Source organism: Alternaria incomplexa, assembly GCF_024043165.1.
Source record: "Alternaria incomplexa strain BMP 0042 chromosome Unknown scaffold_15, whole genome shotgun sequence".
Classification (NCBI taxonomy): domain Eukaryota; kingdom Fungi; phylum Ascomycota; class Dothideomycetes; order Pleosporales; family Pleosporaceae; genus Alternaria; species Alternaria incomplexa.
In genome coordinates, this window is record NW_026249864.1 from 782,824 (window position 1) to 805,376 (window position 22,553).

Below are 22,553 nucleotides of genomic sequence, written 5' to 3' on the forward strand. Positions count from 1 at the left end.
GGGTAGCCAACTCGCTTCTAGCATTACACAGTCTCGTCACACCACGTTCGCCCGTCTCTGCAGCGTCTGCACTTTGAGTTCCAACACTTGGCAGTCATTCTCCTTGCGGTGTAGATCCCTCATGAGTCCCTCCTTCTCCGACCGGAGAGCCTGCAGCTTGCCTCCGATGCTCTCGCGGTAGGTAGCATGTTCCTCAAGCAGGGCTTCAATTCGGTACCAGTCCATCTGCCCGCTTCCTCCCGAAGCACCCTGGGACCGTAGCCGCTCGAGCTCAGCGTCTTTGGCCCTGATCTTGGATTCAAGATCAGCAACGGTCCCTTTCCACGCTTGGTGAGCGGTCGATCGGTTTAGATCGTCGATGCTGCCACCTCGCGGCGCCCCTAACTGCGCGACAAGATCAGAGTTTCGCTTTTCTAATTCGAGAGCTCGCTGCTCGAGAGCTGCCACCTTGGCCGCAGTAAAGAGGTCGGTTGTGTCGCGCCTTTCGAGAAAGCTACCTGGACGTCCCCGGCTTGGACTGCTACGTCCAGTCTGTGCATGCAATCGCTCCACCTCTCTTGTCTTTTCAGCAAGCTTGCTCCGTACAATCTGCACGTTGATGAGATCTTCGTCGCGCAGCTTTTTGGTCGCGTCCAGTTCGCGTCGACAGCTAGCTAGCAGTCCCTGTATCGACATGTTAGTTAATGTCTTGCGCTGATCCATCGTCTTCACACTTACACGAATCTTAATGTTGTTCTCTACATCTTCGTCTCGAAGGGCCCAGATGGCGTCGTGTCGCTTCCACCATGTCTTCTTCTCGTCTTCCAACGCTTTCAGACGCGCCATCGTCTGCTCGTACTCTTCAGGCTTGATTGATATGGCAGGATTCGATTGTTCGATGTAGACAAGCTTGGACATTAGGGCGGCAAGTTGCGACTCCAGAGGACCAGGGACATGCGGTGCGGGTGCTGGAGATACCGGCTCCTGGCCTGTGAGGCTCATCTTCGTGGCTGAAGGCGCCAACGACTTCTTCGATGGATAGGGGACGTCCTCCTCGTTGCCATCCAGAGTGGAAGATCGCGATGTTGCATCGTCGTCCACTGGTCGCTCAACAAAGGTTCGCTGGTCTTGATATTGCGGTTTGTTCGCGCTGACTACGTGTACGACATCGTTTGCCTTCTTCTGAGAGAACAAAGGTGCTGTGGGGTTAGGTTGTTGCTGTTGTCGTTGCATTTGCGCCATGGCTGACATGGAGGTGTCTTGTGGACGACGGGAGTATTGCTGTGGCTGTGGCTGTTCGTCCTCTGAACCCAGGTCAGAGTAGTTGTCTGACTCGTAATTCGTCGGTCGTCTCTGCATTTGAGGTGAACTCATCGAAACGGGGCGACTTCCTGATTGAAAGGACGCGATAGAATGGACAGATGGTGTGCGTTTCGCTCCTGGAGTTACGCGGTTTGGTGCCCACATCTTATGCTGGGGTTGAAGTCGGAAGGGTACTGTTGCGCAATGTCTGCGTGTATGGCGGGCCGGGTCGATCGAACGAAGAAGCTGAGCTCAGCTAGATCTCTTAGTAATTAAGATGAATTTAATATCTGTCGACAAGTTGAGGTTCAACTCAGCCTCTATGTAGTCCATCGTGGATTCGCGGTCATGCTATGAAACGGTGCTGAGACGCAGGGGTCAGGACACAGAGATCTGCGACACAGACAGATGAACGACAGCCGTATCAGCCTGAGATTGCTTTTGAGCCTTGGACTGCACAATTCCGACTTTGTACAACACCTCGAGTCCGTACTTTTGAAAAGGCTCCACTTGGAGCCCCATCTCACCATGGTGTAACACCAAATTCTACGCGAGTCATGGTGCCGTTTGCCGATAGTTCAGACTAGAGCAGACCCGGCGCTACGGATGCTGGTCTGAAACACTTCAAGCCGCGATCTTGTATCAACACTACCGGTTATCACATCCTGTCTAACACGTATTCGTGCCCTCGTGCAATAGATGCCTCAGCCAAGCTGTAGGCATACATTTCTGATGAGATTACGGACTTGTGCGTGCACCATGTCAAGCAGGGCATCTTCGATATTGAATGGAGCTGTGCTACACCGGGGTGCCGACGAATATATACTGTCTTATCACATATCGTAGCGGTCCGTTTCGTGGTGAGCAGGCCTGTATATGAAGTAGTCAAAAGACGCCACCTTCTCTGTGCCGTTGCAATCAGATGCCGCCATACCCACAAATGCGCCCGTGAAGCTTCCATGTCTGTGTTTGCAAAGTCAGCATGCATCATCATGTAATTGATAGAGGAAAGTAACTCACGCTTGATGACCACCACACTCATCACTCAGGATCGAAGCATCATAGACCGGTCCAATCTCTGTCAGATCCTTTTGTCCCTCTAGCGCATAGCTAAACTGGAGTTTTCTACCCCGAATGCTCAGCGCCAATCGTACCTTGCCCTCTTGTGGGAGTGACACCGGCTCCGCGAGCGGGAGTTTCAAATTGCCGTCCGGCCACGAAGCTTCCGAGCTCAAGATGAGCAGTTCACGCTTGCCGTCAGAGTCGGCCGTGACGGTCAAGTAAAAGAAATTGAAGCGGCAGTAGTAGGCAGTCAGGCCTGCGAATGTGCGTTCGTCGTCTGGGCTGAAGCTAACGACTGTCTCGGCATCATAGGAGAAATGCGTTTGACGGCGTGCAACAAGGGCTTGTTCGAACCAGGATCCAACGGCCTCGCGCCCAATGAGTTGCAGAGCACCATCTTTGACATCGAAGATGCGCTCTGGCTCTGGTGTGCGGAGCCACTGGAAGTCTTTGTGGAGACCATCTTTGCTGTTGAATTCGTAGCGCTGCTCAGCCCAGTATGCGGTATCGTCGCGCGCTGCCGGCAGTTCGACATGAAGAGATGGAACGGGCCCGTTCTTGACATATAGCCAATCATCCTTGTCCCAGTAAGCCTCTTGAATAGCGCACTCACGCCCAAGAACACAGCGACGGAATTGTGTTGTAGGGCGGCCAGCCAGATGGACAATGTACGTCTTGCCGTCCGGAGTGTCGACTATATCTCCATGACCCGCCCTTTGCAGCGAAGCTAGCGGTGCGTCTTTGGAAGTGATGATGTGCTTTTGAGGATGCAGTTCGTATGGGCCCCAGATATCGCGGGATCGTGCCAAAGTGCAGGCGTGTTCATATGCTGTGCCGCCCTCAGCAGTCAACAAGTAGTACCACCCGTTCCGCTTGTACAGATGCGGGCCTTCTACCAGAGCTAAGTCGCTACCGGGGAAGATAGTCTTCCATGGGCCAACAAGTTTCTTCGTTTTAGGATCCCATTCCTGCATTCTGATTCCCTACAAGTAAATCCATGAGCTCGGTATCTGCTGCAACGACTTGTCGCCGGAAGGCATTCACTTACAACGAAGAACTGCTTACGTCTTCGGTGGTCTTGCAGCATATTAATGAAGTACTTCTTGCCATCGTCATCATGGTACAGTGAAGGATCGAATCCTGAGTGGTTGATGTAAATGGGGTCAGACCACGGACCCTCAATGCGATCAGCAGTGACGATGTAGTTGGGCGTGTCTTTGAAGGAGCCATCTTTGCGTTTGACGTCTGTGTACACCAGCCAGAATTTGCTGCCGTCATGTGTGAGGCAAGGTGCCCATACACCTAAAGTCTGTTACGAAATGCGCGAATATAATCAATTTTGATCGAATACGTACCGCAACTATCGGGGTCACCGCGCATGTCCAATTGACTCTTCCTGCTCAGTGGGCGTGTCACGAGCTCCCAATTGGCAAGATCCGTGGAGTGGTGTATCTGCACTCCCGGAAACCACTCAAAAGTGGATGTTGCGATGTAGTACTAATTGACACAATTCCAAGGTTAGTCTGTGCCATGTCCTACTTCTAAGGTCCGAGGTTCAACAATCCCCAGATCACATCGAAAAATCCTAACGGTGGCTTTCCTGGTAGTCCCGCAGTCGAAATCGGGGAGTTGTAGGAACTGTAATACTCACTATGGTACTCTGGTTAGCTCATTCTCTCAAGTTGAACACAACAATATCTTACCGTCATTTCCAACACGCAGGACCGATGGGTCCGCGTTGAAACCTGGAAGGATGGGATTACGAACTAGCGGCATGATGGTGGGTTAGACGTTATGTGTATCGTTTGCGATACCCTCGCACGACAGCCCAGCTATATACGGTGCTTCTCATCGAAGATGTCGGCGATTGCCCGCGATGAATTAGCCGGCTGCGAACCGCCTCTTTTGCCGGCGCCTACTTGGCCAACAGCTGACGATACAGTGTTCTCAACCCCGCGCCTGGCCCGACATGCAACATCACGCCGAAGGAAGCGAAAACTGGAGCGGATAGACGCGCACCTCCGATTATGATGACGCAAGGCACTGTCATGTAGGATGTAACGAAACGCATAGATAAAAATTTGAAAGCCAATGATGTCAATTGTCAATGTGTAAAGTCAAGGCCTGATGGTACACATGTGTTACTCCAGTACGAGGACGATTGTGGCATGCTTGTCGCATGGCTGGCCCGCGGCGTGATAGCAGAGACCAGACGGCCAGCCAACATCGCTGGCAAGCGCGCACGTGGGCTTGGATGGGTGCTACGAACTGCAGTCGTGGGTGAAGTGGTCACGGCGTTGGCGACCCAAGGGTCCATCGGGCCTTGAAACGAGGAGGTACAAGACGCCTACAACACGACCATGCGAGAAGCATCTGCAGAAGACGCGCCTGGCACATGGGAACTCGACGAGCAAGATCTTGAAATCATGTCGAGAGCGAACGAAGAGGAACTACATGGGGCCATCGTTGCCGTTACTCAGAACGGCTCCCTTGGACTGCAGCCACATACACAGGAGAAGCGGGTAAAAAGACGCTGGTGTTACGTTGTCCGGCGACATGTCGACACTGAGGTCGAGTAGGACTCCCTCATGCAAGAACATGGGTACTGCGTTGGCGTCGACATTCAAAACCCGCCATTCTGTGAAAACACCATTGATCAATCGAGCGGTGCCGACACGCAGTTTGACGACGAATGCATCGAGGCTTCCGAAGATGCCTAAGCGCTATTCGGCTCGGACCGGCACGTTGCTAATCCCGCCGACGACATCAATACCCCTTACGACATTGTGTTGGTTTGTGGCAGAACCAGCGGCAGATCTAGTTCGTGGGCGTACGATGACTCGGCGACCGAGGCCAAGAACGCTGCTGACGCTTTGTATACTCTCTGGGAACGAACTTTTAACCGTCTTGCGCTGCCCCACGACCGCACCGAAGGCCCGGACGGCGTTCATGAGCTAGAAGCACCCACGCCGATCTGGATGCCATACCTCATAGGGTACTCATCTTCTCGAAGCACGGTTTTTGGACTGCTTGAGAAAAACGCAGAATATCGCGAAAGCGTTCAGAACGTAATTGAACACTATCATTCAATGCTGGAAGACCGCCGTGTCAACGTGCTGATCATCTTCCCCGGCGTAGATGGCCTTACAACCGCGAACGAATCATGGAAAGAGTTAGCGGACCATTGTCCATTCGCGCGTTTCAGCCTCACCAGTATCAATGAGGATGTCTTTGCGTCGAAATACCCCTCAGTCTACACATCCAGAGCGGACTTTGCGTATCCACACCTGAACACGGAAGACCTTCAATCTGAATGGGCTGCTCGACAAACGAGCGCGGACCCGACATATCGACTTCTTCTGGGGCCCAAAGAACAAAGGTTCCTGTGGTGGTTGAGCGTCCTGCAGGAGTGGAAGTTTTTGTCTACTGAGCGTGGCGGAAGAACAGGCCTCAAGGCTTCAAGTATCGTTAAGGTCTTGACTGTTTCAAGAGCGTCACTCCTCGAGACTATCATCGCAAAGACACTCCCAACAAATGCTTGTGAAGCCTGTGGCCGAGACACGTCAGATACATGGCACCGAGGGAGCGAGCGGCATACCGTACGATGCAACAGGTGCAAAGGAGCGGCTTCTGAAAACTTCGCGTAGTGGCTCGACGAGAATCAGCAACACATCTCATGCCAGGACATGGTGTTTATCGGATACCTTCCCGAGATAGAATCCCAAACGAAACGCAAGAGGGCCATGAGACCACCAATGACGTCAATGAGTACTATATAGGAACCATGAGCTAGATTACTTGCAATGATCTTAGCAAATCCAAACAGGGAGGTGCTCCACGCATCCCAGTTTATGAATTATCCAGTATCCACATGCGGGTCACTTGACATACTGTCTAGCGAGCACCGAGTATCTCTAACCCGTGCGGTATATACGGGAATCGGGGGTTGTTATCCCGACATGAGCGCTAATCCTCACAACGCCGCGCCCACACTTCCCACATGGCAAAGGCTTCACGACTCGTATAGCCCTTCTAGTCTTGGTCCTCTGACACACCTTCGTTACCCACTTCCGGTCTTTCTGAGTCTTGGTTATTGGTAGAATCGTTACTTGGTGCCTCATCCACGTTCGACGAAGCGACGACACCCGCGGGAGGGACGAAAGTATCGCCTTCATCCGTGTCTAATTGCATCAGGAAAGTCTCCCAAATCTCGATGAGCTAGTACGCCAGTCAGTAAGCCGGAATATCAGACGTGGTAGGTGAACTTACTTCCTTCTGTGCTTCTACAGCACTCTCTAAGAAGGTCTCCACGCCTGACTTGAAGTCTTCGACCTTTTCTCTCTCAAAGCGCTCTAGCTCACTACGCATCAGACGACCCATATCGTCGAAAAGCAGCCTTGCTTGGTGAACCTTGCGTTCGGCATCCGCAACGTCGGCGCTGAGCTGGTTCAGACGGTCTTGCTGTGATCTGCCCTGCCTCAAGAGTTTGTCCTGATTGGTTTTCCGCTTCTGTAGCTCCTGCTCGGCAGAATGCCAGGAATGGTAGGCCTTCTGTCGCTGCTGGAACGCGGTCTTTACAGAACCTATCAAACGAATGTACTCGTCTATTACGATGCCCATGGTGAGGATGTCTTGTTGGGCTTGGCGCTCGTAAAGCTCTCGAATGCGAATCTGGATATCGGATAGGCTATCAAGCGGACCAGACAGAGATGGCGATAACTCGACAGCAGACAAAGAATGCAGAGAAGCCGAGAAGTCGCCACACGCCTCAGCTAGACCTTTCTGCTGTGTGACTACAGAGTCAGTAGCCTTGAGAAGAGCTTTGAGCTGTGCTTCTAGAGCATCGAGGTAGATTCTGCGGTCGTGGAACCACTATGGTACCGTTAGTATAGTGACTAATCTTGAGAAACGTTGTACGTACGTCGTCGTGTTCAACGAATTTACCACTGCTGCCAGAGAGCATAGAGCCGAACATGCCCTTGCTTTCGCTTATGCCGGGATCTTTGCGCTCCTTGTTCTTGATGTCCATGTTGAAGGCTTCACTTTCGAGGAACAGCTTCAAGTCACTGTCGTGTTGCAATACTGGATGCGCAGCCGCCTTGTTAAGCATACGCTCCAGAGCGGAGCGTCGCGACTCAACAAAATCGGCTTCGAAGCGCCCAACGGCCTGTTTCTCCGGTGGTGGAGGGATAATGACTCCGGGGTTGTTGTTGTGCAGTTGTGTGTATAGCCAGAGGAAGTCACGGTAGCGGCGCGAGACGGTAAATTCGGGGTTGCGGTAGCCCTTGGACGTCGTCTTGGTAGTAACAGAGTATTCTGTGTGCGAGCTCGTGAGGTCACCGACTTTGTGAGGGTCGCCGACCGAAATGGCAAAGGACGGCTTCGCGGCCTGCTCGACGCTGACGCTTGGCTGTGTCTGGCGCTGGGGTGTGGCATTCGAAGGAGCCTGTACTGGAGGCGGTACTCTGGCTCCTTGGGAAGAGCGTAGCTGCGCGTCGTCGTCATCAAGGTCGACCGAATCCATCATGCCGCGCAGCGAAGGCGTGGAGGCGTCGGGGGCGGCCCGAGTGGTGCGCGACGCAGCAGCTTCCTTCTGAGGCGGCGCTGGAGGAGCAACCTCAGGGCCTGTCGACGGCGAGGGAGCACCCAGAGGGCCCAGCGGGTCATCAACAGCCTCAAGCTTGGTGGATTGCAGGCCATACTGTCGCCTTCTGGGGCCGCGTCCTGCAGGCGAGCGCGGGGCGGCGGAGGCTGTAGGGGCAGCATCGGTCGCTGGCTTGGACGAGGTCGTGGAGGATTCGGGGTCCAGGCTGTCGTTCTGCTCTACTTTGTGAGTACTCGGCGCAGGGCTCGACCGTGAGGGCACATCTGGAGGCTTGTCAGCTGTGCGCAGTGTCGTCGGCAAGACAAGAGACACATACCTCCCCACGGAGAGCTCCCTTCATCTCCAAGGTCCATTGGCGCAATGATTGGGTGTGTGTGGGTGCGGTGGTAGTGGAAGTCGCGGGTGCCGTGGGAAGCCTACTGTATGGCCATGGCAGCTATGCATTGGCGCTGGGGTTGGCTACACGGCTACCTATGACATACAGGGTCCACTAGTCGCAATCCCCATCACCTCACAACATGTGCATCATTTAGCCGTCTTTCGTTCTATCAGCCCCCAACGTTTGCATTTATTACAGATTACTACCCAGGCTCACTTTCCCGTGTTCACAGGTATAGCCGACTTTGCCGTCTTCAGACCCCAGCCTCATCACTCCCCTCGTCTGGCCTAATCGTTTCCCAAGATGGACGACCCAGCTCTCGACAAAGACCTTTGTGCCCTCAGCGGCAGGCCTAAGGTAGGTCGTGTTCACTATGCCGAGTTAGCACACTCCATATTCCAACCTCTTGGATGCCTCAAGATTGCACCTACAATTACGTGAGACATGTCCACCATCCCAGAACCCTTCGCGGATACAAGGCGTAATGGCCATGGAAGTCGTGATGTCAAAGATCAAAGCCACGGCTCCGCCATGAAGCATACCACCAGCGTTGCACAGCTGCTTAGGTACCGTGAAGCTCATGACGTTGCGCGACTCGTGAGGATTGCTGCTTGTCGGCGCATAGGTAACTGATTCGACCTTGAGTTCTCGCGCAAGGATAGCATCGTGGCCCTACAGATATAGCATTAGAGCAGCGTAGTTGCATGGACAAGGTAACATGCATCGTAATCACTGTCGCGTATGGCCTCAAACCATTGCGATACCTTCTGAAATGGCGACAGATCCTCTTCGTCGCCTCCTGCGGCTCCTCTTGCGCCTTCTTTGTTTGCAAATCTACTCATATTCGAGCGTCGTGAATGTAAAGAGACATGACGCTTATGGAGCAATGTCAATGATGCGAGATGCAGGCGGGACCTCGGCATCTCCAACAACGCTAACTACTTCGAGCCGCTGCATCCGAAAATATGGTAGAGAGACCAAAAGTTCCATCCCACGCGCCCTAAGCACACCTATCGAAACAACGTCTAGCCATGGATCCGTCCGGACTCTTCCGCCAGCTGCTACGCATGCCCGTAGGCCACCGTACCGCCCTACTCGCGCCTACGCGTCCGAATGCGCGCGCTTTCGCCATGTTCGCACCCCCGCTGTCGCACCCACGCTTCATATCCCTCCCGCGCATTGTTCAGCCGAGCTTCTGGGCCTCTCTGATACCAACGCCAGTCAAGACGCGCTCTGAGAGACCTAGGCGCAAAGAATGGAACCCCGCTACCCCGTACATCATTCTTGGATTGCTCGTTGGCAGCCAGGCTATCCAGATATTATGGTTGAAGCAGGAGAGGACACACAACCTTCACAAAGCCGAAGCGAAGATTGGGGTATTGAAAGAGGTTATTGAGCGTGTACAGAGAGGGGAAGACGTCTCTGTAGAAGCGGTTTTGGGAACGGGGAATGAGGCGGATGAAAGAGAATGGGCTGAGGGTAAGCCAACACTCTGGAACACGACATGATTAGAGGCAGTCTGGAAGCTGACATGTGATAGTTCTGAAAGATATCCAGGACGAGGAGGCTCTTTTCCAAAGTAAGAGGAGGAGGAAGGCACAGAAAGATGCTGCTATCCAAGAGGCTACTCAATCACCGGATAAGGACCAACAAAAGACACCGAGTACCAAGTTCACGAAACAAGAAGTAGAAAGCGTTGGAGGTGTGAAGTTCTACTGAGCTTGAAAAAGGCTACGTGATATGGAAGTTGATGTCGAACGGACATGTAAGCCTCTTGTGCGGACCAGCCGCTCAAGCAGAGAGCTCAAAAAGAATGGATCGAAAAGCAGTGAAGATCTGGCATCCATTGCCGCCACCATCACCACCAAAACTCATCACCACTTCGCTCCTCGCCTTCGTCTTCCCCTTCTTCGTTCTCGCCATGCTCTTCGTCAGGCTTCTCGTCATCTGCCGCAGCCGCAATCATGAACCCAGCCCCCAAAATCTTCGTCGCGACCTTCATTCTCTTTCCACGCTTTCCGTTGCCATTGTTGTTCGAGTCTTTGGTGGAGCCCCTAGCCTCAGGGTTGTCGCACAAGAGCGCAAGAGTAAGACCTCCACGCAAGGCATCATCGCACGCCGCCTTCACGTGCCGCAACAACAAACAGATACGGGCCAAGCGCCTCTCCACGCTCGTCTGGCTGATATCCATGAGCTTGCCGCGAACCACCTTCTTGTGGTAGATATTGGGGCGAACCCAGCCTCGCTTGTGTACGGCGATGGCCTCGTCGAAGACGTGGTGAGCCGTAGCCTCGATATCCGTGGGATCGTACGCCTCTTGTTCAAAGCGAACGACGTTGATCGACTTCTCGCTGTCGCGGACGTCGGAGACGTCGATCATGGAATCGTAGATACGGCGTACCCAGTACGTACCTAGGAAGAGATCAGATTAGTTCATATTGGAACAATAATGAATATGCTGTGACTTACGTCCATACTTCTTGACGCGCTCGACATCTGGTGCTGGGCCCTTCTTTGGAACGCGGGCGCGCTTGCGGTATGCTCTAGCGGCTGCGCCGGTCTTGAAGCGCCCGCTAAATGCTGGATAGATGGGCTGAACGGGTGGATACTCCGGATCAGGCTCGAGAGCTTGGAATTCAATGGGTATGATCTCATACCCATCCTCATCTATCTCGGGCTCCCATGGAATGGGTAAGTAGTTGTCCTCTGTGAGAGCTCCCTCCGGGACCGGAGCAGCTGGCTTGGCCGGTCGGAATCCAAGAGAGCGCATCAGATCCTGGTATACGGCATCCTTCTTCTTCGCGGTCAAGGCGGCGACAGCCTTAACCTGTTGAGCTGGACTGAGTTCTCCAGAGTGAAAGCGTGCACAGAACTCCTCAAAGTTGAACTCAGCATCAGAACTGCTGTACTTTGGAACTTGCGGCTTCTCGTTACAGGCTTGTGCAGTGTGCTCTTCGACGGTAGATGCGCAGCCTCCATCTTGAGTCTGAGTCGAAGCAAGTGTATGCTGTAGGGATAGCGCCAAGTTGGTGGCAGTGAAGTCGGCGTTGTCTTGGTTGCCGGTGAACTCGTTGCAGTCGAACGCGGTGTTGTCAAAGTCCATGTTTCCAATGCCGAAGTCGAGGTTGTTGGTGGATGCTGTTGCAAGTGTAGCGAAGGCATCGTGGACGGCACCGTGATCGTTGGCGTGGTCGTTGGCCTGTTCGTTGTGACCGAGATCTTGGTGTTGAGCAAAGTCGGCGTCAAACTGGAAACCAGAAAGATCACCCAAGCCGTCGCCTTGCTGATGAAGACCGGAATCAATGGACTGGAAGGGGTTGAAGGCAGATAGCTCGGGGTTGCCGTCGACAGGCAAGTCAGGGATACCGACAAAGGCGTCGTGGACGGCATCGAACGAATTCGAGTGCTCCGAGCGAGGAGCAGGCGAGGTTGGGGTCAATTTTCCAGGGACGTCGATAGGTGCGTCGGCAGGCACATCAGGAAGAACAGTCGAAACGTTGCGTCCACCAGCACCTGAATCTGGCGCCTCCGAGCGAGCCGAAGAGTCTGGAGCTTGGGGTGAAGACATGGTAGCTCGAAAAAAGCGGTGCCAGACCGAGGGATGAAGAAGTTTGAGTATGAGAATATAGAGACGACCGGCGTCAGAAGCAAGGCAACTTGAAAGAAGAAGAAGAAATTGAGCAAAGATAGAAGTTGGTGAGTAGAAAGTAGGTTGCAAGGAGGAGAAGGACCAGAAGCTGTAGAGATGTTATACTAGCCCTAGACCCGTGGGCTGCCCCGTATGTATCGTTTTCTCCATTGTCGAGACGTCGGACAATAGTGCGTGATTTTTTCATGTACAAAGTCCCATTCTGGAGCTCGAAGATGCTTGTAAATTTCATATCACCGTATTGTTTGGTCGATCCTGGCGAATCACAGCCCGTTGTTCCTATTGTACCACGTGGGAGAGCGACGAGGTCGGGGCGCTAGTCGAGTCCCCTTCACCTTCACTTTTTTGTGAAGAGTCAACAGCCTCTTTCTCGAACAATAGAATGAACAAACATGCGCGCGCCAAAGGCTCACTTTTTGAAATACCAAATCATATACATTAAGATATCAAAATCCTACATTTGCCAGTAGTTGTTCCTGAATCAATAAACTCCTCTGACATCCATGACATGATTTGCAAATCGCTACGTCATTGATGCGCAAACTGAGCAACATCAACTGAGTGCCAGAAAGTGGACCAAGGCGCAAGAAGCTCAAGAGTCTTGAGTCAATGATCCTGCAATAGCAAAAATGGTATAAAACGAAATCCCATCGAAACACGATGGTACAATGAGAAGGAGAAAGTGTAAAAAAAAAACCCAAATTACGCCTTACAAATCGCTGAACACATGTCCCATCAAGTAGCAGCAAAGCGTTTCAAGGTTCGTGTGTGCCGTCACGAAGATCCGTGGACTTGTGTAGGCGAGATCATGGTTGCAGCCGGCTGAACAGATTTTGGGTCCTGGCTGCCTGTGGCAGTCTGTGGACCATCGTCGCTCTCCACCCTCTTCCTCCATTGCGAAAGTTCATCCACATCGTCAGTGTTATCGTTTTCAGGCATGCGTTCAAAATCAAAGCGGTCGCTCAATCGGTAAGCTTTGTTGGTAGTTTCCCAGTGACTCCTAAGTGCGTCTAACTCAGAAGCAAGATTGTCAAGGGCCATGGAGTTTCGTGTAGCCGAAGATGAAGGGCGGGGTATGGCTTCTGGCGTGCTGGAGCCATCGTTGTGGCTGTACAGAGACTCGGCCGATGCAACGCTATCGTGTGCCCGGTGGCGACTGTGTTCAGGGTGGGCGTTCTCAGCCGGAACCTGAGATTGGCGGCGGTAGTTATCAACCGATGTCTCAAACTGATCGAGGAACATTTGGACGCGGCTCTCAGCTTCGCGTGCACGCTCTTCTGTCTGTGCATACTGTCGGCGAAGCGATTCGAGGTCTGCCTGAAACTGAGCCGCCTGATGCTCGGCCTGCTTCGTGGCATTTGTTGCCGTCTCGGCATCGGCGCGAGCGGAAGCCAGGTCGGACTGTAGTTTGGACAACTGAGTCTCGAAACGCGAAACGGTAGCTTCCATGTTCTCCCGCGACTTGTCCAACTCGGAGCGGAGTGCTGTGCGTTCTGCGTCCAATTCGGCGTGATTAGCTTCGTCAGCAGGGCTACGCTTATCTTGTCTCGCTTGAGTGAGTTCTTCCTCGAGCTTCAGGTTCGCGCTCTTGTAACGATCAAGCTCCTGTTTCATCTTCGAAAGCATTTTCTCTGTACCACGGAGGTACTTGACGGCAGCTTGGTGGTCGTTGTGAAGCGCCTGTAGCTTCTCCTCCCATTCTTTACTGACCTCATGCTCACGCTCCTCGAACATGGAACGCAACTCCTCATGTGCTTTAGTCATAGAATCCACCTGTTGTTCCAGCTCGCGAACGCGATTGAACTCAGGTGTGCCAAATCTTGAGTTTGGACTGTCTAGTACCCTAGAGCGTCGCGTATCGACAGGGTTCACACCTCTTTCATCAAGAAGATTGCGAAGAGTCTTGAGCTGGACTTCAAACGCATTGCTCTCAAGACGCAGACGTTCGTGTTGTTGGCGAAGCTCGGTACGTTCAGCTTCGGAGAGCTGTACATCTCGCATAGCCTGTTGTAATTGTTTACGGATGGTCAGTCCCTCACGACTAGATTGCTCTTGATAGGCCTCAAGACCTGCGATTCTTTCTTCTGCTCGTCGAAGCTTCTCCGACGCTTGATCAGCTGCTGTCTGGTTCTTGCGGGCCATGGCATTTGCAGCTTCGACTTGTTGTTGCAGCACCACAACGCGCTCATCGGCGTTTGCGCCATCGTGCTCGGAACGCTCCGTCATCGTTTGCAGGCCAGAGAAAACAGTGGCTCGATGAAGGCGTGCCTCTTCTGCATGGCTCTCCGCTAGCTCCTCCGCATCGCGAAGCTTCTGTGTCGTAGTCTCCAGTTCCAGGACGCGTGCCTCGTATTCGCTACGAAGCTGGCTCAACTTCTGGCGCAGGTTCTCGCTTTGCGTCCGCTCCTCGTTCAGTTTCTTTTCCAACAAGGTTGACTTCTCTGTAGATGCGAAAACCGCATCGCGCAGAGATTGAATGACGGAAGACTGAGTTTTCGATTCTTCGGACACCTTAGCAACCCTGGCGCTCAGCTCTTGCTTGTCGATGGCTAGCAGCTTTGATGCCGATTCCGCTTCTGCGGCGCTAGTGGAAACTTCTCTTGCGATACGCTCAGCTTCGTGCAACTCGGCGCGTAGACTCTCTGATTCAGCCGTGGCCTTTTGTCGGGTCGAGTCCAGTTCTTGTACGCGTTTCTGGGCAGCTTCAGCGGTTTCCTCAGCTAGCTGCTTGGCCTTCTTTTCGGCGTCAATCTGACGAGTCAAATGCTCCACCTTGGTAGCCAGGTCGCCCTGAGCAGCCAAAGATGTAGCTAACCGACGGCTAATGTCCTGGAGGCGATCGGCGTCAGGTGTACTTGTGCTTCGAGCTCCATCTGGCTGTGGGGTTCCGTTCTGACTACCGCCTCCATGAGCCGCTAACTTGGTTTTTGCGTATATGGCTTCGCTGACGGCTGCATCCCGCTGCCTCTCCACTTCAGCGATCCTCTTTGCAGCATCGTCACCTTGGGCTTTGATTGACGTTTGCACTCGTTCAAGCTCGGTCTTCATCTTAAGAAGCGCCTCCAGCAAAGGTCTGTCTTCATCCCGAAACGCGTCGGCCGACCGTTCATCAAATACAGGACTTGTGGAGTTGCCCGAACTGTAACCTGCTCGACGGGCAAGTGCAAGCTCGGAGGCGTACCATGCGTTGCGACTCTTGACGTGCTCAAGTTCTCTGACCAGGTCAGCATTTCTCTGGTCGTTGGCGAGCGATGCGTTCTTCAGGCCTTCGCTGGGTAATTGATCAGCGTCACGGACAAAGCCGCGATGCTGCTGTGTTTCGAAAGACTGCCTCATTGCCTGGTCTGTGCTATCTTGAGAAGCTTGCGCACGGTGAGACTTGGACGTGTTCCGTGAAACGGTGGTGCTAGCGGTGCGCATAGTGTCCATAGACTCCTTCGGGGTACGTTGGCTTACAGCATCCGAAGCCTTCCTTTGCATGTCATTCGTAGACGGGCTGTCGCGGGTCATGGGTGACATGTTGTCTCTGTCCACGGCGGATACAGCGCCTGTATCGATAGGTGGGCCGTATCCGCGTTCGTTTTTGGTGGGAGTTTTGCTCCTGGGCTTCGCGGCACCCTGTACGACAACGCCATTCTCACGGGGTTGCGGAGGCTGCTGAAGTGGCGGAGGGCCTGGGGGCCCCTGATTAGCTGCACGAGGCAGCCGTGATCCTGGGTTAATGCCGTTGCCCATATTCTCTGGGGCTCTTGTCATTTGGGGGCCGGACATCATGCTCTCGCGCGTTGGAGGGGAGCCGACTTTAGCGGGAGGAACATTGCTTCTCTCACCACCACTCATCTTCCGCTGGGTGTTCTGCGGTTGTGGTGGAGGAGCACTTTCATTGGGCGGATACCTTATCTTGGATGTGTCCAGTATGTAACTAAGGCTGAGCTCGTTCCTGTCACTGACTGAAGAGCTGGGCTCGCCAGCCAAGACGACGATGTGCTTTCCAAATGCGGTCATGCTATGTCCTGATCGGGCTGACGGGGAGTGGCCCATGTTTTGGAACATGTACCAGCGGCGGGAGGAAATCCGGAATGCGGCAAGGTCGCCCAAATCAACGCCTTCCTGAGTGCGCCCGCCAAAGATGTACATGGTGTCGTTTACGAGGGCGGCAGAATGGCCTTCGCGGGCTACAGGAATGTAACCAATGCAGTCGAGCTCCGTCCACGCGTTGGAACGTGGCTCATAGGTCCAGACATCGTTGAACCAGGTGATGCCGTCTGTGCCACCGAACCTGAAAACAATGAGTCAATCAAAGTTCGAACAAGGCAAGAAATTGGGATACGTACAGATAGAGCTTGTCGTTCCAAGTCACCACCGAGTGATTGGTGCGGGCTGGTGGGGATCTGCCCTGTGGAGAGGCCTGTTCCTTGGTGTTTGGTAGTAACACTTCCCATCGGCTGGCCGAAGATTGCAATGAATTCAGGTCGAACGCTACTAGATCGTTGAAGAAGAAGCCCTCAACCTGTCCGCCGAAAATGTATATCTTGGAGCCGAGGATGTTTAGGGTGTGTCCGTAGCGACCGGTGGGACGGGGGCCTTGTGGTAGTGCGCGCGACCAGTGTTTTGTAGCTGCGACAGGTTAGTCGGAGGTATAGGTCATTCCAGGCTCTACGCACATGTGTTGAGGAGATACAGGGTATCGTCCAGGTCATCGTTGTCAGCCAGTTTGGTGTCTCCTCCGAAGACGATGAATGCATTGCCAACGAGCAAACTGGCGTGACCGACGCGGGGACCAGGGCCGTCTCCCGTGGTGGAGATGGGATAGCAGGCCATGCTGCCGTTGCCCATTTCTGTCAGCCACAGATCACCCTTGACCGTCGCGCCGCCCACCAGTCCACCCATGAGGTAGATGGTGCCATCCTTGGAAGCCGTGGCATTGATGGCGGCGCCGTATCGCGGGAACGGATTGCCTGCGGTGAAGTTCAGGCGGCGGGAGGACCAGGGGTAAGGCGAGTCTGGCGAATTGCCGGCAAATCTGGGGTTCGTGTTCTGTCGCAGTCAGCACAGGCGCGGCACGAGGAAGTTGCGATGGCGCGTACCTGAATGTTGGTGTCGGCCTTCTCCCGCAGGGCCTTGGGCTCGGGGGTGGGCGCATTTGCAGGATTCTGGAGGGAGCTCAACGAGTTGTTCACACTGGTGCCGGGCGTGGGTGTCTGGGACGGGGGGCCGCCACGGGGCTTCTCGAGTTCGCGTGAGCCAGTGCCATTGACGGCGGGGGGTGGTTGGCCTGGGCCATGCGACGAGGTGATTTCCCGAGTTGCTGGGGGCAGCGTATTCGACTGCTGCTTGCTCTTCTTGCCGAAGAGAAAGGACATGGCGGCGGCGGTGGTGCGAGGGCGGTGGTGCTGGAGCGGCCGGGGCCTATCGCGCACGCATTCGGCCTGGGATGCAGAGACAGAGGGAGGAGAGGCGGAGCGCACGCAGAGGCTGGGCTGGCGAGGGTGAGGTAATTAGACAGAGCAATGGACGGGGCGCGCGCGCATGTCGTACGGCTGGGGAGAGGACAGCAGAGAGTGGTAGGGATGGGCGGCGGCAGCTTTTGGGGGGCTGTATTATGGCCTGCTGAGGATGCGGAGGCAGACGACGGCGCAGCAGTTCCAAGGGCGACACGTCCGGTAGACACACAAGGAAAGACGACCAGGCGGACAACGGGTTACGGTGGTCGGTCTGCTCTGTTCACCTTGCGCCCCTGAGACCGGGAGGATCAGCGGACGCCGACGAGGCTACGGGCGTGCCATTGGCTGCAGCCACCGGAGCATGCATACGGGCCTGCAAAGACGCCTCAGTGCAAGAGGCGCGTCGCCATGGTGCAGAGGCTAGCCAGTGTTTGCGCCGTTGGCCAGCCAGCATTGCGACCGAACCATGCGAGACTGCATCCGCGCTGCACCCGTGCTCTGCCCTTCCGTGGTCGCGGTCGCGGTGCCTAGGTGGAGCGCATCTCTCACCGCGCGCTGGCTCGGGCCTAGCGCCGACGACATGCACTGTCGAGCTCCCTCACCTCTGCTGCCCTAGATCCACGCGCACTGTGCAATAGACGTGCCATTGCCGTGACGTCCACTGCCACGGCCCATACTCGTGCCTGCCGCTCTCACCACACGCGTCCCGCTGCCACCGCCTCGCGCTATGGGCCCCATCACGACCGTCGCTGCTCGCTGAAGCTCACCATGAGAACCGCCGACCAACTGCCTCTTGCCAGCGGCCACATGCACCCCAATCCGCTTGCCTCGCACGCCCCCCTCGCCATGAACGGCGCCCACCACCCCGAGCCCGCTGCCTCCTCGCGCCCCAGCACCGCTGCCGCCGCCGATGCCGCGCCTGCCTCGCCCGTCGACGAACCTGCGCCGCCTGCCCGCCCTGCCTCGATAGGCCCTCAGTCTGCCCGTCCCAGCATGTTGCGCGCGAAGAGCGACTTTGGGCCGCGCCATCCTGCCCTCCCGCCCGAGAGCACCGACGAGGGAAGCGTCGACGGCCACTTCAAGATCCGCCATGGCTGGGACGACCAGCTCAACTCGGAGGAGTACAGCAACCTGCTCACCTCAAACTTCTTCATGTACTACACCGACAAGAAACACGAGACGGGCGGCCACCCCAAGAACCAGGACTGTGCCTTCCCCGTCCAAGAATGGCGCATGCGAGACCGCCTCAAGACCGTCTCGGCTGTCCTCGCTCTCTGCCTCAACATTGGCGTTGATCCCCCAGACGTCATCAAGACCAACCCGTGTGCCAAGGAGGAGTGCTGGATCGACCCGACGGTTACCTCCCAGACGCCCGGCCACACGCCCATGAACCAGATCGGAAAGGCCCTCCAGACCCAGTACGAGCAGCTGAGCATGCGCACGCGCTACAAACTGCTGCTAGACCCCACAACCGAAGAGACGAGGAAATACGCGTCAACTCTGCGCCGGAATGCCCGTAATGAGCGAGTCTTGTTCCACTACAACGGCCATGGCGTGCCCAAACCAACGTCTTCCGGCGAGATCTGGGTCTTCAACAGAAACTACACGCAGTACATTCCCTTGTCGCTCTATGACTTGCAATCCTGGATCGGCGCGCCGAGTCTGTTCGTCTATGACTGCTCCGATGCTGGCCTCATCATCAGCAACTTCAACCGCTTTGCCGAGAAACACCAGGCCGAGTTTGAGGAGGCGCGCCGGAGAGATCCCAGCGTCGAGCATGTCGATTTCAGTGATTGCATCCATCTGGCAGCATGCAGAGAGCGCGAGTCTCTCCCTACTAACCCCGAGCTGCCTGCTGATATCTTCACATCCTGTCTAACTGACCCCATAACCATGGCAGTACGCTTCTTCATCTTGCAAAACCCACTCCCGAGCAAGGTCAGCCTACGAGATGCCCACAATATTCCAGGCAAAGTCTCTGAGCGTAGAACGCCTATTGGTGAGCTGAACTGGATCTTCACAGCCATTACCGATACCATCGCGTGGAACTCTCTCTCCAAACCTCTGTTCAAGAAACTGTTCCGTCAGGACTTGATGGTTGCTGCTCTATTCCGCAACTATCTTCTTGCACAGCGCGTCATGCGCGCATACCACTGCAACCCCGTCTCCCATCCCGAGATCCCCCAAACACACAACCACCCGCTCTGGCGCAGTTGGGACTTGGCCGTTGAGCTGATCCTGGCCCAGCTGCCGGATTTGCAGGCTGAGGCACGCGGAGAGAAAGACTTCAACTACAAACACTCCGACTTCTTCTCTGAACAGCTGACCGCTTTCGAGGTATACCTGACACAGGGCGCCGTGGAGCAAAAGGTACCGGAACAACTTCCTATAGTGCTCCAAGTACTACTCAGTCAAGTGCATCGTCTCCGAGCGTTGATCCTATTGTCGAGTTTCTTAGATCATGGCCCCTGGGCTGTAAATCTTGCACTCAGCATTGGCATCTTCCCATACGTCCTCAAGCTACTACAATCGCAAGCCAATGAGCTCAAGCCAGTCATGGTATTCATCTGGGCCCGAATTCTTGCTGTCGATCAATCCTGCCAAGCCGATCTTCTCAAGGACAATGGCTATCAGTACTTCATCAACATATTCAATCCCAATTCTGGTATTCAAAATTCAATCCCAAAGACTGCCCGTTAGCTAAACTCAAACAGGTATACCTATTCAGAACGCAAGCGAACACCGCGCAATGTGCGCCTTCATAGTCTCCATGTTCTGCAAAGACTATAACCAAGGACAACGTGCTTCACTAAGCACAGAGCTTGTAGAGAGCTGCTTGGATCATCTCAAAGATATGCAGAACCCGTTGCTCAGGCAGTGGTCGTGCCTTTGTCTGAGCAAGCTCTGGGTCAACTACGAAGAAGCCAAGTGGGTCGGCATACGGTGCATGGCACATGAACGACTTTGCGAGCTAATCGTGGATCCCGTTGCTGAGGTACGGGCAGCAATGCTGCATGCATTGGCGTCCTTCCTTGGTATCCGCGATGTTACCCCACAGGTGGCCAACATCGAAGAGTCAATCGCGTCTATGATCCTCATTATGACCATGGACGGTAATAGTATGGTGCGAAAAGAGCTCCTCATCTTCTTCTCAACGTTCGTTGCCCGCTACAAGACCCGGTTCATCGTCGCCGCATTCGAGCAACTATCGGAGGATTACGCCAACTCAGACACAAAGCAGTCTGATGACAAGAACCCCGATGCGCTCCACATGAAAGCACGTACAGGAGCTACGGGCAGTGCTTCCGAATCGACGTCTTGTTCGCAAAATACCATATACTCTGCCATTTGGAAAGAGTTGCTGGTCATGTCAGTCGATCCGCATCCGGAGATCGCAAAAGACGCTGGAACTGTTGTTGATTACATCCTGATATCACTTATCGAGTCCTCTCTAGCCAAGTTTGTACAGCCCCAACTAGACGAAGCTCTCCAAAACGCGCCAGCTCCTCGACCCATGCGCCGTGCAGTAGAAGAGACTTCTGCGCCGCAAAAAGCCTCGAATCCCCCAACACCGACCAAAGACTCAACCTACTTGTCACTCTTCGGTGGCATCCGAAAGTCCACGAGTGTCGGTGCTTCGCTGAAGAATCTCTGGGCAGGCCAAGATTCAGCAAGCCCTCGACAGAAATCTTCAGGGAGATCTGCTGCCGATGATGCCCACACTCCCGCGGTCTCTCGCCCCCAGACACCTGAAAAGTATCATACCGTAGAGCAGCCAACCTCACGAGGATTCAAGAACAGGAACTTGACGGAGAAACCAGAAATCCCACTCAAGAGTGTCTTCTTCGAATGGTCCGTAGAGTACTTCCGCGAACCTCAGATGAAGCCCACAGAAGCCGACGAACCAGGAAGTACCGACTATAATGGCAGACTCTGGCGGAGGAACCGTAACGACAGGATCATTGCCGAGACTCAGCCGTTGAAAGACATTGCCGTTTCCAATCGTTGGGACGTGCCACGAGGATATTTCGACAACCTCAGCCAACCTGCCAAGATGTGTTTCCACCAGTTTGAGGACCATCTTGTAGTGACAGATACACGGGATACTGTCAACATTTTCGACTACTCAAAGTCGGTCAACAGAATCAACTCTTTCTCTAACGGGAACCCTCCCGAGTCAAGAATAACGGACGTGCGATTCATCAACGAGGACGACCAGGCACTACTAATGACAGGATCGTCGGATGGTGTAATCAAGATATTCCGCAATTACGACCGTAAAGGAGAGACAGAACTAGTGACAGGATTCCGCGCGCTTACCGATCTTGTTTCGAGTAACAAAAACGCCGGTCTGGTATTCGATTGGCAGCAAGGGAGAGGTCTTATCCTAGTTGCTGGCGACGTGAAGGTCATTCGCGTGTGGAACGCTGGGACAGAAGTATGCACCAATGTAAGTTGCGCTCTCCGCATACGTGATGTCGTAGCTGACCTGAGTAGGACCTTCCCGCACGATCCGGTTCTTGCATTACATCCTTAACCTCTGATCAAGTCGAGGGAGACGTCTTTGTTGCTGGTTTTGGTGATGGTGCCATCCGAGTATACGATCAACGCCAAAAGCCCGCCACCGCCATGGTCAAGGTCTGGAAAGAGCACAAGCAATGGATCACCAACGTTCACCTGCAGCGCGGTGGACAGCGTGAACTTGTGAGCGGCTGCCGTGGCGGTGAGGTCAAGCTATGGGACATACGCTGGGACCGAAGCGTGAAGACTATCCAAGCAACTTCCGACACCCTAAGAACACTCAGCGTTCATGAACATGCTCCCGTTTTTGCCACGTAAGTGCTCATCACATTCCAAGGTTACGAAACATGTTAACGTTAACGTGTGTAGTGGCACGCAACGACATCGTGTGAAGATCTTCAACATCAACAACGGCCAGCCTGTGTCGCACCTTGAGCCCTATTCGGGTTTCCTTCGCGATCGATCTGCCCCTATCTCGGTCACTGCATTTCACCCTCATCGACTGATGATTGCTGCGGCGGCGGCCAACGACACTCACGTCAATATATTCTCATGTCACGAACCAAAGCATTCAGCTGTCAAGACAGTGAAACTTTGGGATGGGAACGCGAG

The 22,553-nt window shown here is 54.3% G+C and overlaps 8 protein-coding genes across 8 annotated transcripts; 2 read left to right on the top strand and 6 right to left on the bottom strand.

The window, feature by feature from the left end:
* Positions 1 to 36: 36 nt before the first annotated feature.
* Positions 37 to 1,148, bottom strand: J4E90_009343 (uncharacterized protein; the record flags this gene model as incomplete). The annotated part of the gene is given in 2 exon segments (XM_051438862.1): positions 37 to 1,129; positions 1,144 to 1,148. 2 exon segments carry the CDS (start codon positions 1,146 to 1,148, stop codon positions 37 to 39), a joined length of 1,098 nt encoding a protein of 365 aa, XP_051287525.1.
* Positions 1,149 to 2,297: 1,149 nt separating this feature from the next.
* On the bottom strand, positions 2,298 to 4,119 carry J4E90_009344 (uncharacterized protein; the record flags this gene model as incomplete). Its single annotated transcript, XM_051438863.1, has 3 exons — positions 2,298 to 3,326; positions 3,392 to 3,588; positions 4,047 to 4,119. 3 exons carry the CDS (start codon positions 4,117 to 4,119, stop codon positions 2,298 to 2,300), a joined length of 1,299 nt encoding a protein of 432 aa, XP_051287526.1.
* Positions 4,120 to 6,573: 2,454 nt separating this feature from the next.
* Positions 6,574 to 6,963, bottom strand: J4E90_009345 (uncharacterized protein; the record flags this gene model as incomplete). Its single annotated transcript, XM_051438864.1, has 2 exons — positions 6,574 to 6,903; positions 6,955 to 6,963. 2 exons carry the CDS (start codon positions 6,961 to 6,963, stop codon positions 6,574 to 6,576), a joined length of 339 nt encoding a protein of 112 aa, XP_051287527.1.
* A 181-nt stretch (positions 6,964 to 7,144) lies between these two features.
* Positions 7,145 to 8,468, bottom strand: J4E90_009346 (uncharacterized protein; the record flags this gene model as incomplete). The annotated part of the gene is made up of 2 exons (XM_051438865.1): positions 7,145 to 8,192; positions 8,464 to 8,468. 2 exons carry the CDS (start codon positions 8,466 to 8,468, stop codon positions 7,145 to 7,147), a joined length of 1,053 nt encoding a protein of 350 aa, XP_051287528.1.
* Positions 8,469 to 9,358: 890 nt separating this feature from the next.
* On the top strand, positions 9,359 to 10,046 carry J4E90_009347 (uncharacterized protein; the record flags this gene model as incomplete). Its single annotated transcript, XM_051438866.1, has 2 exons — positions 9,359 to 9,806; positions 9,868 to 10,046. 2 exons carry the CDS (start codon positions 9,359 to 9,361, stop codon positions 10,044 to 10,046), a joined length of 627 nt encoding a protein of 208 aa, XP_051287529.1.
* A 139-nt stretch (positions 10,047 to 10,185) lies between these two features.
* J4E90_009348 (uncharacterized protein) lies at positions 10,186 to 11,895 on the bottom strand (the record flags this gene model as incomplete). The annotated part of the gene is made up of 2 exons (XM_051438867.1): positions 10,186 to 10,739; positions 10,797 to 11,895. 2 exons carry the CDS (start codon positions 11,893 to 11,895, stop codon positions 10,186 to 10,188), a joined length of 1,653 nt encoding a protein of 550 aa, XP_051287530.1.
* An 855-nt stretch (positions 11,896 to 12,750) lies between these two features.
* On the bottom strand, positions 12,751 to 17,339 carry J4E90_009349 (uncharacterized protein; the record flags this gene model as incomplete). The annotated part of the gene is made up of 4 exons (XM_051438868.1): positions 12,751 to 16,255; positions 16,311 to 16,593; positions 16,641 to 17,013; positions 17,064 to 17,339. 4 exons carry the CDS (start codon positions 17,337 to 17,339, stop codon positions 12,751 to 12,753), a joined length of 4,437 nt encoding a protein of 1,478 aa, XP_051287531.1.
* Positions 17,340 to 18,188: 849 nt separating this feature from the next.
* On the top strand, positions 18,189 to 22,259 carry J4E90_009350 (uncharacterized protein; the record flags this gene model as incomplete). The annotated part of the gene is made up of 3 exons (XM_051438869.1): positions 18,189 to 20,085; positions 20,135 to 21,870; positions 21,918 to 22,259. The coding sequence occupies 3 exons, from the start codon at positions 18,189 to 18,191 to the stop codon at positions 22,257 to 22,259; spliced, it is 3,975 nt and encodes a 1,324-aa protein (XP_051287532.1).
* Between the last annotated feature and the right edge of the window lie 294 nt (positions 22,260 to 22,553).